The following is a 27,263-nucleotide window of genomic DNA, read 5'->3' as shown; positions in this document are numbered from 1 at the left end:
TCTGCGCTTTTTTTCTCAATATGCCAAATGACTACTGATTTCCACTCACAATTGCGAGTTCTGCCTAGTCTTTAATTTCTCATTGAAATAGTCAAGTGATGTGTCTGCTTAACCCTGACTTTTCTCCTCTAAGGCAAAAAATTATTTCCCTGGAAAAGAGTTAGGGAAGTAGTGCAAATGTGGAAAGCCACATAACTTGATAGGCATAGAATGGGGCGCATTCTGCTGCAGATTCTCTCTAAGATGGGAACTTACTCTCTGAAGCAGTGAGCTGCAGATACAAGCCAGGTATTGCTGATGAGTGTTGCACCACAGCGATGGATATTATTGTACTGCAAGCTAGCTTGCCACGGCCAGTCCCCAGTCTCTGCAGAAGACAGTCCACCGACTATTCGCAGTGATGATGATTTTGCCATTGACTTGACTGACCTATTCTGTCGTAACCCGCAGACTGTCAAAAGGAGAAAGAGTGTATCAGCTATTCTTCTGTTGAGTAATATGCCTGCCAACGGCTGTGAAAAAAAAGGTAGAGTAACACATCACTTCGGTTCTCTAACACTATTAACATCAACAAGAAAACATACCTTTCACCAGTCCCCCAAATCAGAGATCCTCATGCACAACCCATTCTGTTAGAAGCCTGAATGAACATCTGACTTGTAGAGAGCCATGATGGTCAAGCATTCAGGCTTAACTACATAAGCAGCCCAAATCAGAAATCAAAACCATCACCACACACCCAGGACAATTCCCAAACACAGGGGATTTGTCATTAATGTCCCAGGTAATTTGTCATTAATGTCCCAGGTAATTTGTCATTAGGATAAAACATGAACAAGGCAAAATCTAAGACAGGAATGATCCAAGCCATGGGTTTTTGCCACACATGCATGCAGATTACGTCAGCAAGATGTCACCTGGAAACAAGCAACTGTGCATTGCACAAATGGCAGTCTTCAAGCAGACCTGGAAAGGCACTTCAGGCAAAGAGCATGACATTAATCCAAGCCAGAGAAGACAAAGGCATGGATACTTCCAGCACAGTGTGCATCCATGTCAAAAAGCATTATCCTCCAAACCCAGACAGAAATTAAAATATGCATGGTTTCAGCCACTAAACTCAGGATATTCAGAAGCAGCTGAAGCTCCCCCATAGCTTTGAGAAAATTCCTCAATGGATAGAGCTCCTTCAGCTGTCTTCTCCCATCAAAACAGCATCAAATCCCTCTTACCTGGACCAAGACCCACTAGTTTTCATCCAGGCCCCAATTTCAGCTAGACATTAACAAAGTTGACAGAGAGGACCAATTCATTAAAAAAGAGACAGGGCTAAGAATTATTTGCATAGTGACAACACAATCCAAACCATTGCACTGCCTGTTTCCTGCAGACAGTGACCCAGAGTGGGACAAAGCAGAAATCAGTAGTACACCTCTGAAGAGCTGTCAGCCCCAGGGCCCTTAAAGTCCTCAGAAGTGAAACACTGGAGCCACACACAGCCCCTTCCTGCTAGGATCTGCACAAGGTTATGTTAACAGTACCTCATAGTCAAAAGAAGCAGCAATAACACAGCAGATTGAAAACTGTTCATAGATTTTGGAGAAAAAAAAAGTCATGTAACATGGAGAAGTTCATGTGCTCAGTGTAGAGTCTGCCCTGTTCTGAGACATAAAACCACAGTGAAGGAAATCGGTGAAATTTGAATCTACTTGTGCAAAACTTACATGTGAAAGGAAAACTGAAGAATATATCATAACTCACAAGACTGTCTTAACTAGCATGTTTCCCTGCAGAAAGCTATTTTTAATCCTTAATTACTGGTCCTAAAACTGCATAATCCTGATAACCATCTGAACAGTCAATGTTCAAAACACAGGGAAAAACTCACAGTTTCATCAGTATCCCAGAACACCAGCACGTAAAACCAGCACCAAGTGATGTTATTTAATCTTCCATTACTTGACAGCCTGCTGCCAAGGAAATAATCAAACCTCTCAGAGTCAAAAGAAACCCAATTTATAAACAAAGATGGCTTTTTATAACAACTGTATCTTCAAACAAGCGAACTTCCTTCTCTGAAAGCCTGAAAATATCTCTAAACCAAACTACCTCAATCTAACCGCTACAGCATTAACTTGAGACCAGTCATATTGCCTTTTATGCCTGTATGGAACAATTTTGTGCTACTAGCCATTTCAAAATCCAAAACATTTTCATTATAATCACTTTCTAATGTAACTTCTTTACATTTCCTTAAGTAAATGACATATTCCCAATTTCTGAGAGCTCAGAGAAGGACATTACTCAAAAATCTCCTGCCTGAGCCCAATCTTACCACTTTTGGGACACTTCTCACTTGCAGGCTGCATTAGAGGTCTGCTGCTATCCTTAAAGTATCAATTGAACAACATGCTGGTGCATGTGCAGGTGTAAATCTCATCACTTAATTTATGTATAGGAAAATAACAGGTAGTAAGGTGGACACAAATGGTTATGCTACAGTATCCAAGACAAGCGTATATGAAATAGATTCTTCAGTCTCTGCTCCAAGATGCAGTTCTAATATTTTACGTAAGGGAGACAGAAGACAACCCTGTGTAGGCAGGATTAGACTTGATGAAGTGTTCTATTTAAGCACATGTTTTAATCAGCTTATAATAGAGATTGCTTCTCACTGCAATCTGCTCAAATATAAAATGCACTCAAATCTGTGATAAGGACTCTCCTGCCTTTAGCACATTATAGTACACCCTTTAGCTATCTGTTGTGCATGACATTAAGCAGTCATCTAGCCCAAGCAATTAAATTCCTTTATTTGTTGCAAGTTCTCCTTGCTTACTCAGTTTTATTACATATACCTAGGAGTCATCTGCAGTGCCTTAGCTTTCATGCAGAAACATGGCTTTGTATTCATGTCCAAATACACAGTTAATCAGACACAGCGTAAAAGCTTTCACTGGTTCCAACAGCAACAGGATCAGGCTAGTAAATAAACGAATGTCCTGAACATTATAGTGCTCAGCCCTCACTGGCTAAGTTAGTTCTTTCCTAGATGACTGGGTTTACATTTAAGATGCGCCCTCCGCCTAACATACGAGCACTGCTGGAGACAGAAGCCTGCCATAGTCACCAGCAGGACCCGCATGCCTCCTCTCTGCCCAACACTGGGGATTTCTATAGAGCCCTCAGTACTTGCTCTTTTCTCACAGAATTGCTGATATTTTTAGCAGAAGGAACATCTCACTACCAAAAGAATGACCAGGGAACTCAGTAGTGGGTGAAGACTTTTTACCCCATCACCAGTTTTCAAGCCAGTCATCCTAGGCATCCCAGAAAACACTAAAAGAAAAAGGCCTCCTTGTGACTGAGCAGTGTTCCTAAACACATGGCTTATCCGTGTGAAGTACAAGGTCGCATTCCTTAGACAGAAGGATAAGAAAAGGTTTTTCAGGGCCATGAAAAGTGCTCAGAAACTATTAATGCTAATTAAAACAATCAGAGATTTCCCAGGCTTAAAAAGCCCTCACTTACTGTCATTGAAGAGGGCTTCTGCTCTTTTTGTCTCCATATCTGAAACAAACAAACAGTCAGGGTAAGGCCAGGACAGCACAGACAAGGTTTCCCATCTGCATAGTCATCCCCCCAACAGCTAGCTATGTGAGTGCAGGGCAACACAGGGTGTGCAGCTGAGGGAGACTGCTAGAGAAACCAGTGTAGCTCTCAAGTGGTCACATTCTTGCACTGGCTGTTGCACTCCTCTCTGCAGTGCTGTTTGCTGTTCTCCAGCCAGCCAGCATCCTCTGAGGAACAGGCACAGGGTCTCCCCCCGTCCTGCTCGGCCCTGATGTTCCTGGAGGGTAGTACAGACAAAACAAGTCCTGTTTTACTCAAGATCTACAATTTTGCTGGGGAGAAGTTTTTACAGTGGAAAGTTTTGAAGTTCCTCTTTTGTAGAAAATCAGTTGGCCATATGTCATATCAGAGTGAGGGCAGAAGGAATCAGGTACTCACTTTGTGCCCTCTTCCAGATCAGAAAGCACTGATTTTACTGTGGCAATGCCAGTTTACAATAGCTCACTCTCCTTTCTCCTAGCTTATTGAGCAGCAGCGTGTCTGGTGCACTGTTAATACTAAAATAAATAGTTAATAGCATAGCACAGCAGCTTGTAGCAATATATTCCCTCTTTTAATATGCATGTTGTATGTTTATGGACCACACGGTATGATCATGCTGACAGTAACAAGTATTGGCTCAAATGTCCCCTTCTTCCAGAATACTCTTTTACTATAGCTACCATTTTAGTTGCCAGCAGTCAAAACAAGTAAAAAATAAAACCACAGTTTTAAATTACACAGTGATTCTTGAACAGCATTCACATCGTCACATCTTGCAGCTGGATAACCTTTCTTGGCAGATTCCTGTCCTTATCCACTCACTTCATTTCCCTGTTCTCTTTGCAGCTACACAGAATAATATTCTGGTTTTGATCCAAAACCACACCAAGCCAGGAGGAGTCTCTTTTGAATGCAAAGGGCTCTGGCTCATACTTGTCGCCTGTTGTGCTCATAACACTTGTGTTTTTCTTGTGGGCTTGACGCTCTTCCTGGTATGCAGGGTGAACTGCATGTTTGCAGTCCACCATTACTAGAGGTGTACTCATTCATTCCTTAATGTGACATTAAGCAGATTAGGATAGAAGAAGGAAACAAACAGAACTCAGGTGCATGTACAGCTTGACTGCAGGGAATGTTACAGAACAAAGGCAGGGCCAGGAATGCCATACATGCATGCATCTGCTGCTTTATTTTGTAAGAATAGGAGATGAGTTATAATTGGACATTTATATAGCAAGTCTTATTCACTATAAACAGGAAGTTTTCACATACATAACAAAGATAAGTAAGTTTTTCTGGTGGGCAGGCAACAACTTGCAAGGTCCCCTTCCAGTAAAAATGCTCACTTTACTTCCTCAATTCCTATAAAAGAAGGAAAACCTTCAAGTACCGATGCTTTTGCATTTCAGGAATGTCATTTGTATGCTGGAATTTCCATGGATAATATGGTTGGTTGTTGCCAAGATCCCTTACCTCAAAATGACCTAATACAAGATGGTAAAAGCTAGGCCAGCAGAGGGATTCAGCGGTGGCATAAATATTACTGTTTAGTAAGTTACATAGTGAGCGGAAAAAAATGAGTGCTGAGCTGTGCTAAGGATTTGTCCTCTTCACCTGTATGTTTATAATGGCAAGAAGTGCTGTGAAAAAACTGGCCCTGCTTATTTCTGGTGATGAGCATCCAGTGTTTTCCTAGAAATTCATACGACCTTCAGAACTAGCTCCTAATTTGAGTCACTCTAGTATTTTATAGCTGGAAACTGGTAAGAAACCAACAATGAAAGAGCACCTTTTGCCTTCAAGTGCAATATCGATAATAATGGTTTTTAGCTCCTCTCTGGGTGGAGAGTCATTTACCTCATAATGCCTAATTATAAAGCCTGCAGTCAATTATTAGCACTTACATTATGTTGCAAAGCTCATCGAGAAGACAAAAGGAGCAACCAGCTTGTTCAAGTGCAGTGCCGGAAGCAATTCAGTTGGCATGCTCTCACTGCACTGAGTTTGCTGTGAGTCACGCAGCTGGTCGGCAAGGCACCTGTCTGTATCTCTATTTGCCTTTTTATGAGGCACCTAGGAAGAAGTACAAACCTCACGTAGGCAATATTTTACCCATTGCTTCCAGCTGCACTGACTTGGAATTGGAGAAACAAGTCTTACACGCACATACTGCAAGTTTTACATAGCATGCCTGCAGGGCTTTGGATTTTTAGCATATTTTATAATATATCATAACTATGCAGCCAATGTACTCTCCCACCTACCTACTGCTGAAGGAAAAAGGGCAGTGACACCTGTCAATAAATTCAATGCTGTATTCATCATAGTAGGGGCACCACTTCATTTTAAAGACCTGCCCTGACCATGTATCCCACACTGGGAGCTGGAACACAAGTAGCAAAGAAAACACCACAGCAGTGTAGAGAACCACAAAGTAAAGGGAGTTGTTAAGAAGTGAAAGCAGGCCTGTTTGGTAACAGGCCCAGAAACCCACCATGCAGATCAGGACAAGTGAAATTACGGGCATAATACCCAAGACTCAAAACCAAGATCCCAAACCCAGAGCACACATATGTGTTTGGAAACATGAACCAACTGACGCTATTTTGGGTGAGCAGAGCCCACAATACATCCCATAGAATCAGCTACGTTGGAAAAGACCTTTAAGGTCATCAAGTCCCGCCGTTACCCCAGGACTGCCAAGACCACCACTGAACAATGTCACTGAGGGCTTCATCTACGCGGTTTTTGAACACCTCCAGTGGTGACTGCACCACTTCCCTGGGCAGCCAATGCCTGACCACCCTTTTGGTAAAGAAATTGTTCCTAATATCCAGTCTAAACCTGTCTTGGCACATCTTGAGGCTGTTTCCTCTTGTCCTGTCACTTGTTACTTGGAAGACAGACCCCTACCTCACTACAACCTCCTTTCAGGTAGTTGTAGGGAGCGATATGACCCCCCCCGAGCCTTCTCCAGACCGAACACCCCCAGTTTCCTCAGCCATTCCTCATCACACTTGTGCTTCAGAGCCTTCAGCAGCTCCACGGCCCTTCTCTGGACCCGCTCCAGCACCTCAATGTCTCTCTTGTAGTGAGGGGCCCAGAACTGAACACGGGATTCAAGTAATGAACAATGAGTATTCCCTCACCAACCAAGCCTATCACTTTGTCACAGAAGGAGATCCCATGAAAAGCAGGAGTCCTTTGGGTTATACAATACTGCTGAAGATCAGGTTGCTCACTGGCTTGCCTTCGTTTGTTACTAGCTTGACATTTTGGCCTGGTCAACAGCATAGCTGCTAACAAATGCCAGCCAACATGTTGCAAGCCCTGCCTTGAAGCAACCACTTGTAAGGCACGAGAGACAATTTCGCTGCCCTGCTCATCTAGTAGTTGCCCTAGTTGTACGCACTACCAAGAAAAAGCATCAATTATTAACAATTAAAGTGTCATATCTTGTCCCAGCCGCATACAACTGCAAATACAGTTGTGCTGCATTTAGGAAAACAGTGTTCAAGCTTCCACTGTAAACAAGAACAAGTTCAACTTGAACATGCATTGCCTATCTGTAGAATGGAACTTGCTATTAAATTGAAGCTTGCCTAACTTAAAAGAGAAAACTAATGTTTAAATTAAAATCACAGCAATCTACTGAAATGTGACTTAGGGATTTCATCTTTCGGAAGAGGGCTCTCTTCTCCAACTGGACAATTCTGTTAATACAGTTATTTTTCATATTTAGTAAACAGAATAGCCTTAAAACCACTTAAATTATTGGGCTTAGTTGCCAACTAATGAGAATAGTGACTTGCAGTTACTATTTAAGATTAATAACATGTCAGTAAATAACTTTTATTTTACTCTTCAACGTATGTGTTTTAGCAAACAGAAAGAAAAGGGGAGTAAGCAAGAGCAAGAAAGCATCTTTATTTTGGGAACTGTTTGTATGCAGTAGCAAGTTAAGGTCAGGATTTCGAAGGGAGTTAAGTGCCCAAAGCCCATTAATCTATTTGCTGACCATCTAAATATTTGCATTTCCCAGTTAACTGCAGCGTGACCACTTCTTTCGGAGGGATTCAGAGATTCCTACAGAAAAACACTTTGCTCACTTTGCCACATCTGTAGTATCAATGTCACTGTATCAGAAGGATTAATCTTGCGTCCACTGCCTCATTTCATTTTACTCACAGAGATCAGTGTTTATATTAAAAGGAAAATAACAGGCAGAACTCAGTGGCATAAATGGACCAGACATTATACTGATGTAGTTCTAGCAAGGCAAGAAAATGCATTATTAGGGGATAGTATGCATTTTCGGTGTGGAAAGGTCTAGAGATGGCTCCAAAATGAAAGATGAGAAATCAATTTTAAAAACCTGATGCAGCTTTACCCAATTACATAATTTTCACACAGATGCTGATTCCCACAAGAAACCTGATTTTCTTTAAAGGTTTCCACCTGTGATTTTCTATGTGTCATATTATAACTGCTAGCTTCAAAGGCAAACCGCATGTTCTATCTCTATTATCAAGTTCCCACATTTTGCATGCGTAAGTTGTTTTTTTGCACAGAGAAGGCAAGGTAGAGATTATCTAAAATGGGGTATGAAGGGAGAAAAGGGTTGTAAAGAAAAATAGTAAGAAAAAGTGCGTGCTTCAGTACTAACACCACATTTTTGTACATGCATTATTTAAAGCACAGCATTATGAAATGCACCAGGGAGCAGAGGAAGCATTTTCCCCACTGTTCTTTGTCACATTTTAGTAACAACTTCCTTGATAAGAGAGAGGATTACAAAGATTTCAGCTGCATCAGAAACAGGGGGCTCACCTGGTTGACTGTTAGCTAGGCCAACAACAGTGCATGCAGGTAAAAATAGGACCGCTGGTAAGTTTCAGTAGGTCCCCAACTGAGACAACTGAGAGGAATGTCACAGAGTGCATCTGTCCTGCAGTGAAGGCAGAGGTGGGGATAATAGCTCTAGTCTAATACATTTAAATTATATTAAAGACCATGAAGGCCCAAGGTTTGGGGATAAATAGGGAATAAGAGCAGTGACCAGCAGATTCAGTCATGTTCCAAAAATTGTACCCAAAAGGAAATGCAGGAGTTTCTTGAAAGATGGGAAAACATGAGCTCTGGGCTCAGCAGGAAAGTCACGCTTTTGTGTGGTTACATAGTGCATGTGACTGTCACATAGTTTAACCCCAGCAGGTAACTGAGTACCACGCAGCCACTTGCTCACCCTCTTCCACCCCTGGTGGGATGGGGAGAACTGGAGAAAAGGAAGTAAAATCTATGGGTTGAGGCAGTGTTTGATATTTGAAATAAAATATAATAATAATAGTAATTAAAAGAGAGACAACAAAAAGAGAGAGGGAAATAAACCCCAAGAAACATAAGTGTACATGATACAATTGTTCACCACCCACTTACCAATGCCCATCCCATCCCTGAGCACCAATCAGTGGCTCCTGTCAAGCCCTCCTCCCTGAGCTTATGCAGTGAGCATGGTATGGAATATCTCTTCGGCGTGTTCAGGGCAGGTGTCTTACTGGCAGGTCATGGGAAGCTGGAAAGTCCTTGACTTTACGCACTACTCAGCACCAACTAAACATCCGTGTGTTATCAACATTGTTCTCAAACTACAGCCAAAATATAGCACTGCACTACTAGGAAGATTTAGTCTACCCCAGCCAAAACCAGGACAACAGCCTAAAATGTCTCTCCACTAACCTTCCAATACTCTTGCCACTCTCTCAACAGGAATTGCCTTCCTAGAGTTATGCACCCTTGTAGAAGTAGCAAAACATGGCTTAGATACAGGTGATGCAATTCTCATTCCTCCAACAACAGAGTAACCTGGTAGAGACGAGACAAAGACCTTGTACCTCTAATTGTCCCTGTCACCCAGTCTTTCCCTCCCTACTTATGTCCACTGCTGGACTTGTCCTTGCATCCACAACTCCCTCTGCCGTCAACTACATCTTATTGCTGTCCATGAGGACAGAGGTCCACACCTAACAGCATACTTACAACTCCTCCACCTGGGCATCCTGCAGCCCAAGGAGGGATCTTTATGACCCTGAACCAGGTCTGTAGCGTGTATCCAAGCTAATACAGTTTTTAGCATTATCTTTCTTCCTGACCTACGCCCATGCCCCAGCTCTAATCAAAGGTCTCACTACAGTAGGGGCAGCCTAAATCACTTGCAAGCTCTGCAGGCAAGGCAGAGGAAGGGAAAATCAAGAATTGATTAATGGAGGAAATCAATTAAATCAACATATCTGGGTCATATTAGTCAGACCAGGATGATTTCCTGCTTAATTCCTTTATCAGAAGCATGTGCTTGAAAAATATTAATTTAAAAATACAATTCAATCAGCCTCTCTAGACTGTTGCAAACATAAAAAGTACCACCTTGTGCAAAACTAATGGCATTGAAGTGGAGAAATGCCAGATCTCCACTGTATTTCCCAATGCACAGGTGCATGTCCTGCTTCATTCCACCAAGCTGTTGTTGTGGCTGGTAAAGTACAAAAAACCAGACTGCTACATACATTGTTTGAAATGAAACATTCCTCAGTCATCCAGGACAGACACTCATTGGCATGTCTCCCACAGAATACTCAATAAAGAAGAATCTGTCTCCTAGGTTCTGTACTTTGCAAGAAGCTTTAGCAAGCCCCAGATTACAGATAAATGGAAATAGTAGCAGTTGACTTGTTGATCAAAACCAATTCATGACTCATTGTTTATAGTCAAAAGCCTCAGCTGTGCAACAGGTGGGAATACATCCCGCTTGCTTTGAACAGTGCCAGTGATCTCGGAAGCAGTCTCTTTCTGATATCAGAAGTACGTTCCCAATAACATTTGGGGAGACTTCCAACATAGCTGGCAAAAGGAAATAGTCTGGCAAGCCGCTCTATGCTTTGCTTAATAGGGATCCAGGCTGTGAGGTGACTCTCCTCCTAACCAGGAAACCCCTGGGTAAAAAAGAAATCAGCCTTGTGGGAGGTCTCTTTGGTGCCAGAACTATGCAGAGGACAAACTGCAAGACCTTCTTTCAGTGCCAGTGGAAGAGCAAGTCCTAACGTGGGTGTTTCTAAGGGACCCGTGTTTGATAACCTCATTTTGCTGGCTGTTCAGAGAAGATAGCACTTGGTTTGCTTGATTCTCCACTGAAAATACTTGGGCTTCCAATGGGGTTTATACACAAGTGCAGAGATCACCTCCTATTTTCTATCAAAGCTATAGTGGAGGTCTGGAGATCCCACTGTCCTTGACCAGGAAACTATGAAGTCTACCTACAGAAAACAGGGACTTCAGTAATAACACATCTGAACACACACCAATACAAATATATTTTTGCAGCCCTATATAAAGAACATCTACTTTTTTGTGACAATACAAATCAGAGACTATTATTCTGGTTTAATTCTGCACACTTACTATTTTTTCACTTCACATCTGTACGACCAAGCTTTTCTCTCTTTTTGAAAAGACAAAACAAAACAACTAATAAAATGTTGTCAGTCTAGATTTTATCCCCTCTTTATTCCCAATCCTCAGGAATGAAGCGGCAAAGCAAGTTGTACCCCTGATCTGGCAGACTACCTGGTTTTGTACTACTGCCCTGAACTGCAGCTGAAGATCCCCAGTGTTACACCCAATTTGCAGGAGTTTGTTGGAGCTGATTGTCAAAGCAAATACTTTTGACTGAAGTGCAAGTTGAGACACAGTGTTGAGCAACAAGATGATTAGATCCAGGAGGAAGACTTAGGGAGCTTCTCCTTATCAGACCCTCCTAATAAATGTAAATAAGTTCCTGACCTGGATTTGTTTAACTAGTTAGCTATGTTTAGCTAAACTAAGCTGTATCATGGCCCCTAAATCAGAACTTTTTGATAAGGTGGTTACAATGAAAATGTTAATTATTTTTTTCAGGCCATTATGAAAATGTTCTGAGATTACCTCAAGATAAATAAGGATTCCAGTTGAAAGAACTATCAAAACCACAGTGAAACAAGATGTAGAAACCTGTTGCAGAGCATGGAAAAATCTAGGCCTTCTTAGCTTTCCTTGGTTTAAATACTAATGTTGAACAGGACATTTCAGAAGGGGAGAGAGAAGTGGGAAATGCAAAACCTAAATCCTTACCTGAACTTTCAGGATCTGTTGAAAACTGTCACTTCTCCCAGGTGTGAGGAAGAAGATGAGCTTTATGAATTGAGACCTGCATCTCTTCTAAAAGCACTGGAGTGCTCTCTTCCATGCCCTTCACTTGAGTCAACCTGGTTTTCTAAAACAGCAGCGCCAACAGGAGCTTACCTAAGCCTCATAGCACTGCTGAAATCCCATTAGCAAAGAAATATTCAAAAGGAATCTTTTGTTGTTGTCTCCTAGAAATGTCAAGGTACTGTTTATGTTCCTTCGTGTCACGTGTATCCATTGCACAATGCTAGCCCTGTAGTGAGTAGTAGACCTGTGTAGTCAGTGTTTTATGGTTAGGCTGGGAGAGCCAAGAAAAGCAACACCAAGTTTATCAGACAAGTTTATCAAAGTAAGACAGAGATGCCATCTTCTACTGAGACCAAATATTTAATGAAAACATTGTGATTCAATTATGTCAGCTAATTTTTCTAACTAGCAACTAGTGCATTACTTGCAACAGCCCTGGTGCAGTTCAAGGTCAACTAAAACAGAGTTTTGAGTCACTTCCCACTCAAATAAGAGCAGCTAATCAGGCAGCTCAATGAGAAGATCACAGTCCTTTTCTAACAAGAGGTTTTTTTACTCCTTCCAATTTTATCCTTTCTGAAGCGTCAGCATTTACTAAATCATGACCGGACTGCCTTTAAAACAAACAAACAAACAAACAAAAACCCAAACAAATAAAAATCCCTCAAAAAAAACCCAAACCGGTTTGTTTGAACTGGAACTACTGGCATAAAACAACACTGCAAAGAAATGGTGATTCTTTGCCCAAAGGGATATCACCAATCATCCTGAGGCATTCCAATGAGGAAGACTGGTTGACCCATCAGGAAACAACGGGTGTGTGACAGCTTATATCTGAGTTCCACTGCATTACTGCAGTGCCGTGTGCCCAGTTCAAGCACTAACAGAGAGAACAAGTGATTGCTCCTGATCATCTCTGAGTGAGAGGAAACCTGCATCCATCCAGCACGGAACCTGGCCCAGGCTTCTTGTTCTTTCACACAGCCCTCTGGCTTCTATAAGATCTCTGCTTGTTAAAGTACCCACCTATGTGCTGCATTGTCACCCTTGTGCTTAGGACTAGGCATAAGGTCTGCAAAAACAAATCGAGCGAGTATCTGTTCCTTCCTTTCAACTAGTGACTCACTCTTGAAAAGTCTGACACCCAGAAAAACATATGGACTATATATAATTGAAGCCAAATCAGAGATGAGCGTTTAAGCTTGCATAAAAATTCTCTAACAAACCAGAAGTGTAGAAAAGGAGGGAAAGCGGCCTTTCAGTGCTCGGTATTTTACTAAATCAAAAAGGTAGTGCTGTTGATTTTCATAGGCTGCAGATGCAGGTCTGCTTCCCAAAGAAGGGGCTGTATCTCCAGCTGAGAAGTCACACAGGTAATAAGATTTTCCCTTTCATTCCCTTTCCCTGGGGAATTTACAATGATTTTGATCTTCCCACCAAATATTATTTTTTCAGTGCATTGTCTGTTTCCCCACTGGCATCCAAGCATAGTTTTTGCACTTTCAAGCTCCTCAGAGAAACAAAGACCTAGGGAGCATGTTTATGTTGCTGTGTACTGAAGCACCGTGGTGAGGCTCCTACTCTTTGCCCTGATAGTAGCATCAGGTTTATATTGCAATTTGGAGGGAGGCTAAGACTGTACTGTGAGGCCACAAAGCAGCTGCTCCTGTTTATCTATATTTAAGACATAATTGAAATACTTAGGTGGGGTTTATATATTGCCACTGTCATTCAGGAAAAGATTGTCATTCAGACTCAGTAACAGCCCCCATCAGAAGGGGAAAACCGAGTCATATCGATCAGGACAAGGCAAGAACTACCTTTAAGAGAGATGCAACATACTTACTTGAGATGGTGGAAGATCTGACATTTATCCGCAGAGGCCCTGTGTATTTTTTCAGACCCCTCCGTAAGATCCTCTCAACTTTTTCTCGCAGTGCTTCTCTAGAATCCGTGGATGAGAACCAGAATGTGAGCAAAGCCTCTGCCGTGACACCATCAGCATCTGGGCTACAAACCAACAAAACAGTCTGGTTACCCTCAGCCCATTTCTGCATTTCTTAGTTTTTATCTTAGCTCTCCTGGGAATGGCAAAGTAACATAAAGGGTTGGATACGTTTTTGTACATTTTTGGGGAGAAAGAATTGACAAAAGGAATCTGAGCAAATGCTGAACGGTCAAATGAGTCTTAGGATAGAAGATGGCCAGATACCTTCTGTGAGCAAATGGACAGACCAATGTTATAATGGAGTCTAAAAAGCAGCCACCGACTATGTGCTTGGGAGAGGATGCAGGAGAGAATGAACTGATTTGATTGCAATTAAAAACTAGATAAACAGCACTTCAGAAACAACAAGTAGATGGTTAATGGTATCTATGCAGACCTTTCCAGGGCCCTGTACGTACACAGAAGAAACATTCCCAATCATCACCAAAAAGGTATTTGAGCAAAGGCGGAGACACCACGCAACCCAATCCTACCACTGCAACCACTTGGGAGAATATGACTAATAACCTCACATTATACAACAATAATGAAACTCAGCAGCTCACTTGGACTGCTTATCACAGTCCAAGAGATGGACACGCAGTTCCACAGTTCCCATGTAAGATCAGATGAAAGAAAAGGAAGAAAAAAAAAATCTTCTAACGGACTGCATTCACCTGGCAGTAGTATTTATTTTTCCTTAAAGCATCAGATACTGCAAGAGACTGAATGCCAGACTACAAAGGGTCTAATCTGGTGTAGTAAATCTTGCTGTGTTCTTGTAGATGGCTTATCCTTGGTCATTACACAGGGAAGATAAGAGTGTGTACCGAGAGCCTTCTCTCCTGTGCTTTCTTCTACCTGAGCCAAGAAGCAATGACACAACAGGTGGAATCAGTTACTTTGTATAGGAGGCAAACTAAAAGCAGGTTGCTCTGTCTGAAGCATCATTCAGATAGGACAGAAAAAGGATAAGATCTTCCAGTTATACCTCACTATCTTGATAAGTTGTATATAAAGGAAATATAAGAAAATTAAAAATACAATGCAAGTAGCTTATACGGAAGTCGCACACTCATGCCACAATCTTCAAAAGGAACATGCACAAAAATGAAAAAGACGTTCCTGATATTGCCAGTGAAGGGCAAATAAAAGGCCATGAGCACACCAACGCATGCTAAGTGTTCAGTAGCTGAGTGGGACATGTTCCTTGCCTCAAGGATCTCATAATTGAGACTGAGTAGCTATACGTGAACTTTCCAACAGGCTGTGTTTTCCCTTTGTGCCAACTTCAGCGTGACTGCCACTCCATTTATTTTCCAGATATTATCTGATCCAACTGTGGGTGTTGCTCTCCATTTCTGAGGTGTTCCCTTGCCTCTCCCCCCCCCCCCTCTTCCTGTGCTGTGCCACACTGGAATTACCATATCAACTCTTGCAAGCACACCACACCTCTTGAAACCCTCAGGTAAGTACAGCCTGCCTTGAATCACTCACTGTATAGCAAAGGTCCAGAGCCAAACGCACCTTGTCAAGATTTGTTTTATCTTTCTCAGTGGGCATTATTATTAATGCATTGCTTAGACTGAGCTAAAAAATATGCATGGTACTACTTTCCATACAAACTCATAGCTGTGACCCTGCTTAAAAGGACTTGCAGTCTGAGCAAGGCATAAAGATTGCATATTAAGAGAAGCAAACAACCTTTGGTGCATACAAGTCTTGCATCCATCACAGCAAACGTCACAGCTCAGACTGTCCTTGGGAACAAGGAGTAGTGAAAAAATACTACTTCTCCCTACAGATTTGCCTCTGAGATAATTAAATCACCTTGTATGCGCTTACAGAACTCTGGCCAGTATAAAGAAAAGTTTCCTAAAGCTACATTCAAATAATGACTTGTGTGTAACCGGCGATTAAGCTAAGGGAGAGAACAAGGCACGATGTCACAAACCACAGAAGAACAAAGAGAAATACATTCACAAGAATAAGATCTTGATGCTGCTATTATTGGTCTTGCAGCTTTAGTGCGTGATTATTAAGACATTCAAGTTTTACTTGCAAAGCAATGGGCACTGTCACTCAGGAACAAGACCTCAGTATTACAATAGGCAGTTCTATGAAAAAGTCATTTTCTACAATCAATAGCGATCAAAAAAATCAAATCAAACATTAGGTATTATTGGCAAATGACAGAGAATAAAAGAGAGAAAAAAAAATCCCATTGCTCAGTGATAATCCCAACCACAGGTCTGAAGCCTTCATCTCAGGGACAGCAGACCTGGAAGATACAGAGCGGAGTGACAAAGTGACAAGGAACAAGTTCCTGCAAAGAATGGCTGAGCAGGCAGGGACTTTCAACTGGGGGAAGATAAATAAATAAAGAGAGTAGAGCTCATGTGGCACAAGAGAGAAAAGGGATATGATGGGAGTGTCCGATACCACTAATTGCATGGAGAGGAGGGATAGAGGTAAGCTCTTCAACACCTCTTCTAGCACAAGAACGAGGGGCCACTGAATGATCCAGAGAAGGTGGCTCTTCACAAGTAATTCTTCTTAAAGGACTAACACACATGAATTGTAAGAGTCCAGGGGAGACTGAACAAATCCTTGGAAAATAACTCCAGCAGTTACCGCTAAACAAACCACAATGGCTTCAGGAGCTCCCAAGTGGTAAACATCTGAAGGTAGGGAGCTTACCAAAAAGCAGTTATACATATCTTTTGTACTGCTACTGTTCCCTAGGCACCTACTCATGCCCTTTCTTAAAGGTGCAACAGCGACTAGTGGGATCTTCTCAACAAGCACAGCTACGCTTGGGTTTTATGTGACAAGCCCAGCACAGCAGCAGTGCTAGGAGTAAAATAACGTGCATTATAGTGAAAGAAATAGTTTTGAAAATGCTTTTCCTTTTTAGATAGCTCAAGTTATATCTGCTTTATTAGCTATAGCTTGTTCAAGATCTGAACACAAACTTGTATATAATTTGGACTAACTGAAGTTTATCTTCTCCATCAAGATCCAAGAATAAGAATATGCTCAACTGGGGATTATGCTCTGGTCTTACATAAAATACACTTTATTGAATCAGATCAAATGGCTCTCTAGCAGGGCACATTTCATTTTAGCTCAGCTGCATGCATTTGTTATAATCTCACATACCTCACTCTGATTAAGCGTGAACGGATGTATTTTTTCCTTAAAATGGAATTGTAAAATGTCTTGTCGATCTGTTGAAAAAAGAAAAATATAAGATAACAACAAGTCTCTTCATCAGGGACTGTAGTGATAGGACAAGAGGTAGTGGACTCAAACTAAAACAGGGGAAGTTCAGGTTAGATGTAAGGAAGAAGTTCTTTACTGTCAGGGTGGTGAGGCACTGGAATGGGTTGCCCAAGTAAGTTGTGAATGCTTCATACCTGGCAATGTTTAAGGCCAGGTTGGATGGAGTCCTGGGCAACATGGTTTAGTGGAGGGTGTCCCTACCATGGCAGGGGGTTGGAACTAGATGATCTTAAGGTCCTTTCCAACCAAACCATTCTATGATTCTAACAAGAAAGGAGGGAAACTGACCTATTGCTGGAAGGAGCATTCAGAAAGCAGCATTTAGTTACAAACTCATGGTTTACAGAGTCAAAGTAACACAATCGAGGCCAGCCTCTAGTTACATTTGCCACAGACTTTTCCTGTTTCCCATTTATCCCAAGGCACATCATAAAAAGTTAACTCGTTTTTCTAATACCCTATTACTACATCAGTGTGCCAATATAGTGCAGTCCCATCCATTCCCAGACACAACAAAGGATATTTAAACATCCTTGAAACACACTGCTGCAGTCTCCCAAAGCACAGCCTCCTAGAGGTGGCCTACCGAAAGGCTGCAGCATGCTGTGCTCTGCACTGAGCCTCTCTTGTTGGGGTCCTTTCTCATATAGCACTTATCCTTAGACCTAGAGAAGTCTATAGCAAAAATACCAGTGATCTGCCCCTGTGATTTGCCACATGCTAGAGGGATTGGCAAGCAATTCTCATCAGAAATCTAGGACTCATAAGGAATCTATCCCCAAATGACATCTTTGCTGGTGCCTGATTAACCACATCCTGCTTTAGGCTGAATGTTATCTCAGCATTGCACGATCAGTCTGAGACAGCACAGTGTGATATAACATGGATGAAATTCTGCCAGGAATAGCTCAGGATCACTGAAGTATTGAGAAATAGCAAAGTCACTAGTGAGTTATGCAGTTCCTCCTATCAGCAAGAGCCAGTAAATTGAATGTGTTCTGTAAACATCAAATGCATTACAGGAAAAAAAAATCCCTATGATGTATAAATGATTTACAGAATCATGCAAGCTGTCTTTTATTTGTAGTTTTTAGCCCATAAAGGCTGATTTAGCCAAGTCTCAGATTTTCTGTCTTCCAAAGGGAAGAAGAAAAAAAAGCAATGGCTCTCAAACTTACATGTTGTGTGTTGAAATCTTTCAGTTACAGAAACAATCACGTAAGCATGAAATCTGGGAGTGATTCCTCCCAAAGAACACAAAGAAAGACCTGCTTTCCAGACTTGGCTGTCATAACATGAAGCCTCGTGTCATTACACAGTGATACTGAAGCAGAATAATTTCAAGATAAAAGCTACACATTGTTTTAAGGTGGTTTTAAGCATGCATTCTTAAAGAAAAATAGAAAAGCTCTTAATGGTCATGCACGGAGCTGGTCTTTTGTCTTGCTCTTGCTGTTACTTATACATTTAAAACAGACAAATTTCTATGGGAAAATATATCGACTGCAACAAGCTACTATAAATAGGCAGAATGCACTTCATGCAGCCTATTCCAACACCGCCCCCCTTGGTTATTGGAAGTATTTGCCCTCAGACAAAAAGTTATTTTTATGTTATTTTTAATGATAACATCTGCTTATCATTTTGTGCACAGTGTTAACTGCTTCACTGATGAGTATGTAAGCAGAAGCATGCAGTTAAGCAGCACTGCCAGCTTCATGGCATGCAGTGGCATGTGCTATCTTTGGCTGCACTGCCACTGAGACCTTCTGAGATCTCTGGGACAGGGACTTGTTTGCCGAGTGCTTTGCAGACAAAAGAACCTTGAGGTAGGCTGAGGAGACCTCAACCTTTTATATTGCTAAAAAGTAAAGCAAAAGCAGGCTGACTTTAAGGATTTCAATTGAAGAAGGCAAGAATTCACAATCCCTTGCAAAGGGAGAGTTAACCCTTTATCTCCTCCTGGCAGTTGTGTTTTCAAGATACCTGTGCTGTCTCATCTCAGAGATTGCAAGTTTTTTCACTCGAGTTTCCACTGTATTTCTGCAGCAGACACAGGGATCCTTACTTCTGCCACCCATTCCCTTGTATATCTTTGCTATAGCCTGAGCTATGTGGTTGTGTATCTTATCAAGGAAGACATGCTAGCCAAACATTTGCACCATGGCCCCTATCTCTCACCTGCTGATGAATGTTTGACAGATATGAATCTGTCGCAAATCTCAACTTTCCTTCAATGATAATTTGGCTAACTGAATTAATAAAAGTAATCTTTATATTCATCCAGATCTTATGTGAAAGCTCTGAAAAGATGCCTTCAGATAATAACTTTAAAAGATTAATGTTCAGTCTCATGTTTTTACTGTTCATCTTCTGGTAAAGCCTTTAACACCTATATCAAACACTATACATCTCTCCAGCCTGTTTATAGCTTTCTTTTTAGCTTGAGCCACAACCCTGGAAGCAAAAGCAGCTAGAATTTTGTCCAATAACTAGGTGGGACCTGGTCCTGCCTGGGAGAAGCATCTACACTCATTTTAAGTACTTTGCTTTGATTATAACCACTCATAAGTGACCCTGTCATGACCAGATCCCTCAAATTCACCACTGATTAATTGCATCTCACTTTTTTTCCTGGCCCTTGTCTAGCGACTGCTCAGTGGTGACAGTTCCTGCTGCAGGCAAGGTCTATAAGCATTCATAACCAAGCAGCAAGTCCAGCTCAAGTGAGCAGCACTTTCCTGACAGCCTTTATTTTAGCATTTGTTCAACAAGCTTTTCTTTAAGTTAACACTTGCTGGCTAGTTTAGCTTAATGCCATCTGGTACTTCCTCAGTGTAATTTCAAACCCCCTATCATTTCAACAAAACTTCTCTGCATGCAGTATAATTCACTAAGGCAAACTGGACCTCATTCCTGAACACTGGTCCATGTGTGCCAATGCAGGAACTAACAGTGGCTAGCACCAAAGATGCAACAAGAGGGCAAACACAACCACAAAGAAAATTCTGCCTTGTTCCTTGCAGCTGAAAGTTTCTTTACACCTCGATGAATAGGACCCATTTTGCTATTTGATCTTGAATAACTCTGGATCTCATCATTATCCTCTTTTTCTCATGTCACACCGTGGCCACTCTCTGAGGCCTGCGAGCAACCTACTAAAATCCTCCCAGTTTCAGAGTCATCCAATATGCCCTGCTTCCCAGGGACCCAAAAAAAATGCAGTCTCTGGAAGTAGGTCACGTAGTCTGGACCTGACCCAGCAAGACTGGCTGTGTCAGCCCTTGCTCTTTCCCAGCACACACTGCTCTGCACACAGGGTAACAGGATTTATTTTTGATAAAGCTAGTAAATAAATCCAGTATAAAACTTTTTGATAAATCTCTGAAATCAGCAGAACTTTCCTCTGGAACATTTGCAGCACCCCCTGAATTACTTGTGTGATGTTCAAAAGTGTTCAGTAGGTTTCATACAATCACAGACTGGTTTGTATTGGAAGGGACCTTAAAGCTCATCCAGTTCCAACCCCCCTGCCATGGGCAGGGGCACTTTCCAGTAGACCAGATTGCTCAAAGCCCTGTCCAACCTGGCCTTGAACACTGCCAGGGATGTGGCAGCCGCAGCTTCTCTGGGCAGCCTGTTCCAGTGTCTCACAGTAAAGAATTTCTTCCTGATGTCTAATTTGGGAGCACAAATGCTCTTTTTGCCCAATGCTATTGCCCTTTTGCCTGCTTCAAGTTAAATGTTTAATCTTTCAACAGTAATCTTCATCTTTTTCCTCCTGCTTCATTAGCTCTTTAGGATGTAAAACCTATTAATAGTGATTTGTAAAGCCTATGATTAGAGATTTTTAAAGCTTTCTGACCAAAAATACTAATTGGAACATACTACCTGCTAATTCTGTACCTAGCACCCAACTTACTGGCCATTTTGCATCGAATTTACAGCTCCACCCAGAGCTGACCATTATGCAAACCCAGTAGCAGCTCTCTTGAGAACTGGATATATCTTCTGCCCAGGTTTCAACTGAGGGAGAGAGGGCAAGAGGAGAAAGACAGACAGGGACACCAAACCCTGAAGCTGGCACTGTCCCAGACCAGGATGTGGACATCACAGTCCCCTTAGAAACCGATTCAGTTCCAGCAGTGACAGCCCTACAGCCGCAGTGCTTGCCAAAGGCAAAATAGACCTGAAGGAGAGCAAGTGTAATGGTAGCCTCCAGCTAACCAGATGAGAAACTTCCCTATCAGAAACCACCCATACACAAAGTTGTGTATGTCTAGTTGGTGACCAGTCACTAGTGGTGTCCCGCAGGGTTTGGTATTGGGGCTAGTGTTGTTTAATATCTTTATTGATGATCTGGATGAGAGGATCAAGTGCATCCTCAGTAAATTTGTAGACAACAGCAACCTGGGCAGGAGTGTAGATTTGCTGAAGGGGAGGAGGGCTCTACAGATGAATCTGGACAGGCTGGATTGATGGTCTCAGGCCAATTGTATGAGGTTCAACAAGCCAAAGTGCTGGGTCCTGCACTTGGGCCACAACAACCCCATGCAATGCTACAGGCTTGGGGAAATATGGCTGGAAACCTGCCTGGTGGTCAAGCATTGGAACAGGCTGCCCAGGGCAGTGGTGGCATCACTGCCCCTGGAAGTGTTCATAAACGATGTAGACAAGGTCCTCAGTGACATGGTTTAGTGATAGCCTTGGCAGTCCTGGGGTAAAGGTTGGACTTGATGATCTTAAAGGTCTTTTCCAAAGTACTCGGTTCTATGATTCTGTGAAAAATAGCATGTGTCACAGCAGGCAAGAGCAGCATGATCCCATGCGTCTGCAAATGGTGTTGCAAACTCTTCACAATGTTTAAAGTAATTGGACTGCTAAAGTTGGGAGGTTACTGCCTGTGCTAAAATAAGGAGCTAGGCTGAATGGTTCTTTGAGGTGTCAGCTGCAAAAGGGAAATAACTGACCTTGTACAGTTGTTCCTAAAAAGATGGGGTTATTTTGGATAAAAGAAATTAACAGGACTAATATATGGGATAATGTCAGGATTTAAAGTACCATGCTTATGCCTAGTGGAACCAATTTCAAAGGTATGTAATGGCATGAGAGTTTCATTATAGCCATGTAATAGTGACAGCTGGAATTAAGGTCACCTAAGTATTCCCATTCCTACTCCCTGCTTTCAATTGTCCATAATTATCTTCCTAAACTTTCACACTGCCACTGAAATTTTGCCCACTTAGGGAGAAGATTTCCCAAGTTTGGGAGAGAAAACTCAAGGTTGAAGAGAAAATCATCTGGGCCAATATCCAGAGAAGGGCCTTTGAGTATTCCCACCCCCACTCCAAATGAGTATACTTTTCCCAGGAAAATGACTCTGCACCTTCTGTTTTCTTAAGCAATAATTAGAGATAAAGAGATGAAATATAGGAACAAATAGCCCTTAGAAAAATAATAGCTTTATGAAAACTAAGGAAAATCAATGGTGATGTATGCAGGTTACAAGTACCCAAAAAGCATCAACCATACAAGCTCAGTACTGAATTTGGATTCTCCCTTTTGACAACACCATGTTCTAAACAACCACTCTCTTGATCAGCCAGATTTTGATCTCAGTGACACCAGTTCACATCTTGAATCACTTCATTGATTTAATTACCCATAAACAATGCAGTAATTCTGGACTGTGGGTCTGTAATTAAGATAAGGCTCTACCCTTAATCACACACAGTATCAATAACTGCCCTTTATTTAATTTTGAATTCCTTTTCCAGCTCAGGTTCTCATCCATTTTCCTTGTGCACATTTTACAGCTTTTCTTGCCACACACTGGACCTGAATTACAGTTGTTTTGGGGATGGGGGAGGAAGGGGTGTCTGGCTTTGTACATGCTTGTTAGACCTTCTGCCCTGACGAACCAGGAAAAAAATTAAACATCAGCTTGTATGCCTATTGCTTGAGAAAATTACACTGTGTAAGTTGAAGAATCAATGAAATTGAAGGATCATTGAATTTAAGTTAGACAAAAAGTTGGATATTGGGCATGTTATTGATAGCCAGTCATTTTATCCTGTAAATTCGTACTATTTAGGTAGAGCACACTGATGGTTTGAGATCTTACAGGTGAGGAAAAACACTGAGCTACAGCTTGATGCACTACACTGCATCAACTCACACTAGTATTTAGAATTACTTGGTACTTTCCTCGGTATTATTTTAGTTCCCTGTGCTACTGTGACCTATGGGAACAGGAAAAACTGGAGACAAACGTTAAAAGCAAGAAAGCATCTCAATTTTTAAGTCAATGCAGTATATATGCCTATGTCAGTGGTCGTCTTCTTCTGATTTCAATAGTAATCTCTGAAAAAGGCACCACAAGCAAGATGTAAGAGCTTTCGGTGAGTTATTTCCACTCTCAGTGTACAGCATTTCACCTATATTCTTAAGACCACACCTGTGTATATACATATACTGGCATTTGAGTGTGCTGTCACCCTCTAATTCCAGAGCTAAATAAACAAGTTACCACACAGTCATCTTGGCCACTGTTAACATTGCCGTATGTCACTATTTGGCTGAATTACCAGGGAAAGATGCTTTCTGCTTTGTTTCTGGCCCCAGTCGCCCATAGAGGGCAACCTTATTGTACCATGCTAGTCCAACGACAATGTTTCCTATTCGAGAGAGCCACTCCCTTAAAGTTTCTGATGCAGAAGTTGTCAAATGCCATAAATTTATTTTCGGTTTTGTTGTTTTGGCTTTTTTTCTTTAAAATGCTTCTTAATACCTTTTTAAAATATTTTTTGTTTTTCATTTTACAACATTATTTTGCAGAGCAAGAAACAAGGGAGAGTACTTTTAATAAAGTCTGCAAAAAACTTCATTTAAGTCTTCACTTTTCTGGCTTTGGTACCATAGATGCACTCCTAAATAAAATTGCATTAAGTGAAGAACAGTAAAAAGGTTTATTTAAAGTTCTGTTCTTTTTAATTCAGATCAGTACTAAGCAAGTACTTGAGGGAGCACATACAGAGCCTAGGAATGCTTGGGGTTTGAAACTGGGGATTTGTATCTGAAAACAGTGCCATACAGGAAATTAAGCTACATGATACATCTAAATATGTGTACTTTCCAACTTGCTGTGAAGAGTCATGTTAGACTCCCTGGAACTTCAGCACACTCGCTCTTCTTGGGGCATGTTCAGTTGTCACCTCTAACTTAGTCCTCACAGTCTGGTCTCACAGAGCAAATAGCCTTTAGGAGTGTTTCAAAAACCTGCTGCTTTGGGGATCTGCTCCTACCGAGTCGATCTCCTGGCCCAGGGACCGTAAGGCACTGACTGAGCAAGCCCCGCATTTCCGAGCTTTACCTTAACTCCCACATGGGAGATCTGACAAACACACTTCTTGTACGGTTTCAGCCAGCTTTGCTGCTAGCTCTTGGCTCTGAAGTGACTTGTCTTTCATCTCCCAAATAAACACATGAACACTTCTGCTCCCCAAGAAGACCTGAGTCATGTTTGACCCTAAAAAGGCCGAGTGTCATAAAACAGTGGTCTCATCTACTTACTCATTGCTGCCCATCTTTTCAAGTTGGGCTTTGTTTGACTTCACCTCAAATGGAAACCTGAGCCAGTACTGCAGGCTTTGTCCATTCAGATGTTCAATAACCACAACTCTAGGATACACAACTCTAATGATACAAGGTACTTCCTGATATCAGGAGGGCAAGCTTATCATTGGGTATAAAGCAAAGCCTTTCAGTTATAAGCTAGAAACTGAACTAGTTACAAGTTGAAGGCTAACCCATCCACCAAACAAGCTTATCAGATGTTAAATCTCTGCTTTCCATGGAAGCAAGGGTGTCTTTGTGGGAATTAAAGAGAGAACACAAAGCAACTCAAACATTGTGATGAGGGTGAATAAAATCTGAATGTGCTAAAGGAACTGAGTCCCATAAACACTTGAAAAATCTTTCTTATCTCTGAGGATCTCTTCTCAGGTGCTGAAGTTGCTTGATGGAGTTGGCCTTTCACTCTCTACAATAGTCCTTGGCATCCTTCTCTCACCTTAGCAGCACAAAGAACAGGAGGTGTGTGTGGGGCAGGAGGTCTGTGGCACCTCCCGCCCCTCTGCTTCTCCCCCATTGTAGTGAGAGAAATGTACTAACAACCTCTAAAATCATCATCTCCCAAGGGAGAAAACTGCCTCTTTCATTACCAGCTCCAGTACAGAGACTCATCAATGAGTCCTTAAACTGACAAGGAACAGGCACAGTCATCAGAACTATTCTGCAGGATTTTCCTGTGGTATTGCAAGTGCTTCTGCAATACTCAGTAGAGACACTGTTTCTAAATTAAACCCACACTAATTCAATTCTATCAGACAGGACAAACTTCAAGAGCTGTATTCATCAAAAATTCCTCCCTCCCAGTATCTATACTTAAGGACACAGAAGATTCTTTTATCACTTGAAGTCGTGAAGCAAGATGTCTCTTTCTAAAAGAGATGTCCTGACACACAAAACTGAGTCCTGAGGCAAGAATTAATTAATGAAATTCCATAACTTCAATGACTATACTGGGATAGGCAGTAGTTTCCCAGGGAAGGTACCCAGATATCTTCTCTATACAGTTCCCAACCACTTTGCCCAAACCCAGCCAGTGTTCTGTGGCTGGTTTCAGTGTTGTTCTGTGTTGGTTTCAGATAGCAGAAGGACGGGGGAGAGCCCAGGTGGTTTGCAGGTGATGAGAAAAGAAGAGAAATCCATGCCAGACCACTCAGTGGCTCAGGGCACTCATGGAGAAAAAAGAAACACCTCACTTCTCCCACAGCCACCCAGCTAGCAAAGGAGCAAGTCACACTACATTCATGGCTACATTCATCCATCCACCCAACCCACAGCCTGCCCTACCGTCATGCAGGATCAGGAGAGAGTAATGGATAATGAACAAGCCACAGGCTCGGAATCGGCTGCAGTGTACCATCAGTACAGGGTCTAACACCAGACTTCACAAAGACACATGGACTGGGATGGGAAGAGCAGCCCAACAGCAGGACTGGGAACAGCTCTGACCTGAGAAGGAGACAGGGAGACACTAGGTGTCTGGGAAAGGAGAAGGGTGGCATAGGCTGTCCTGTAAGAGGGGAAAGCCCACAACGTCTAGGAGAAAGTATTAGAAGGTTACTGTGGTAAGAAGAGCAGACTGGTACATCTGCCAGTCACTGGTGGGCAAAGTAAAGGCTGGTGTTTATTTTTATTGAGCAACCAGCCATGTATTGAAGGGACCATATGCTGTGACTGCTTGGTATTCACTGCTCTCTCACAGCTAGACACTTGTCAGCCTTCCACTGAGTCAATTCTCATTTAAGATGGGCTTGATGAGGTACTCATTTCAAGCTCTCCTGAATGCATACCTCCTTCCTTTGGGGTCAAAGATGACTTTCCACACTGGACACAAAGCCCCTCCACCCTCCTCCCTATGCATAAGACAGTTAGTGTTGCTGTCCAGAGTAGGAAACTGGGATCATCTCAGTCACCCAGGTCAATCTATAGAGCTGCTGTCTCCACTCTCTTCACACACCAGGGTGCCAGAGGGACTGAAGAAGCAAAGCTTAAAGCAGGGCCTTAGAAATCCCCCCCAGTATGCTGTTAGTAAGAGAGTAATTAGGGATTCCCAAAGCATTCTTGGGAAACCTGAAAGAATTAATACATTTTGTGGGTAAAGAAAAAACAAATCCAAATGTGCTGCAGGAGTTGGTGACAAACAGTGGGTAGTTGTGCAGATCAGCCAGGCATTAAGTGAACCCAGTATAAAATAGAGGCCCCTTGGGGAAGGAGCCATTGAGGTTATGACTGTGTCCTTTTTATCCATTGCAAGAGAGCACAATCTGGCATGTTATAGCTTGGCAAGGGAAGTAAAACTGGTCCAGCTAAGAAACCAAGGAGGCTCTGGTGAGCTGGAACATCTCCTTCCATAGTGGCAGTTAGTCAGGTCTCCTTTTTCAAGAGAGCTCAAAGAAAAGGCTCACAGCCACTTGCAGGAAGCAAGGCAAAGAGCAAAGACCTTTCATCATCTGTTCCTCAGTCCCCCCAGCTCCACCCCACAAGACATTTTCCAGACTTTCCAGTC

At 42.1% G+C, this 27,263-nt stretch overlaps 1 protein-coding gene across 1 annotated transcript in view; it reads right to left on the bottom strand.

The window, feature by feature from the left end:
- LOC130600062 (transmembrane protease serine 11E-like) overlaps nucleotides 1-27,263 on the bottom strand; it is a 43,186-nt gene that overhangs the window by 4,713 nt on the left and 11,210 nt on the right. Inside the window, exons 4-7 of the mRNA XM_057411046.1 lie at nucleotides 17,006-17,073; nucleotides 13,703-13,866; nucleotides 3,532-3,570; nucleotides 256-451 (exon numbers count right to left, since the gene is read on the bottom strand). Coding sequence (XP_057267029.1) covers nucleotides 256-451; nucleotides 3,532-3,570; nucleotides 13,703-13,866; nucleotides 17,006-17,073 — 467 coding nt within the window. The remainder of the gene's footprint in view (nucleotides 1-255; nucleotides 452-3,531; nucleotides 3,571-13,702; nucleotides 13,867-17,005; nucleotides 17,074-27,263) is intronic.

The sequence above is a fragment of the Pezoporus wallicus genome, unplaced genomic scaffold (genome assembly GCF_028554395.1).
Source record: "Pezoporus wallicus isolate ANWC-B61680 ecotype Strahan unplaced genomic scaffold, APGP_CSIRO_Pwel_v1 contig_2439, whole genome shotgun sequence".
NCBI classification, from domain to species: Eukaryota; Metazoa; Chordata; class Aves; order Psittaciformes; family Psittacidae; genus Pezoporus; species Pezoporus wallicus.
The sequence above is the reverse complement of the archived record's forward strand: the minus strand, read 5'-3'. Positions and strand labels throughout refer to the sequence as shown.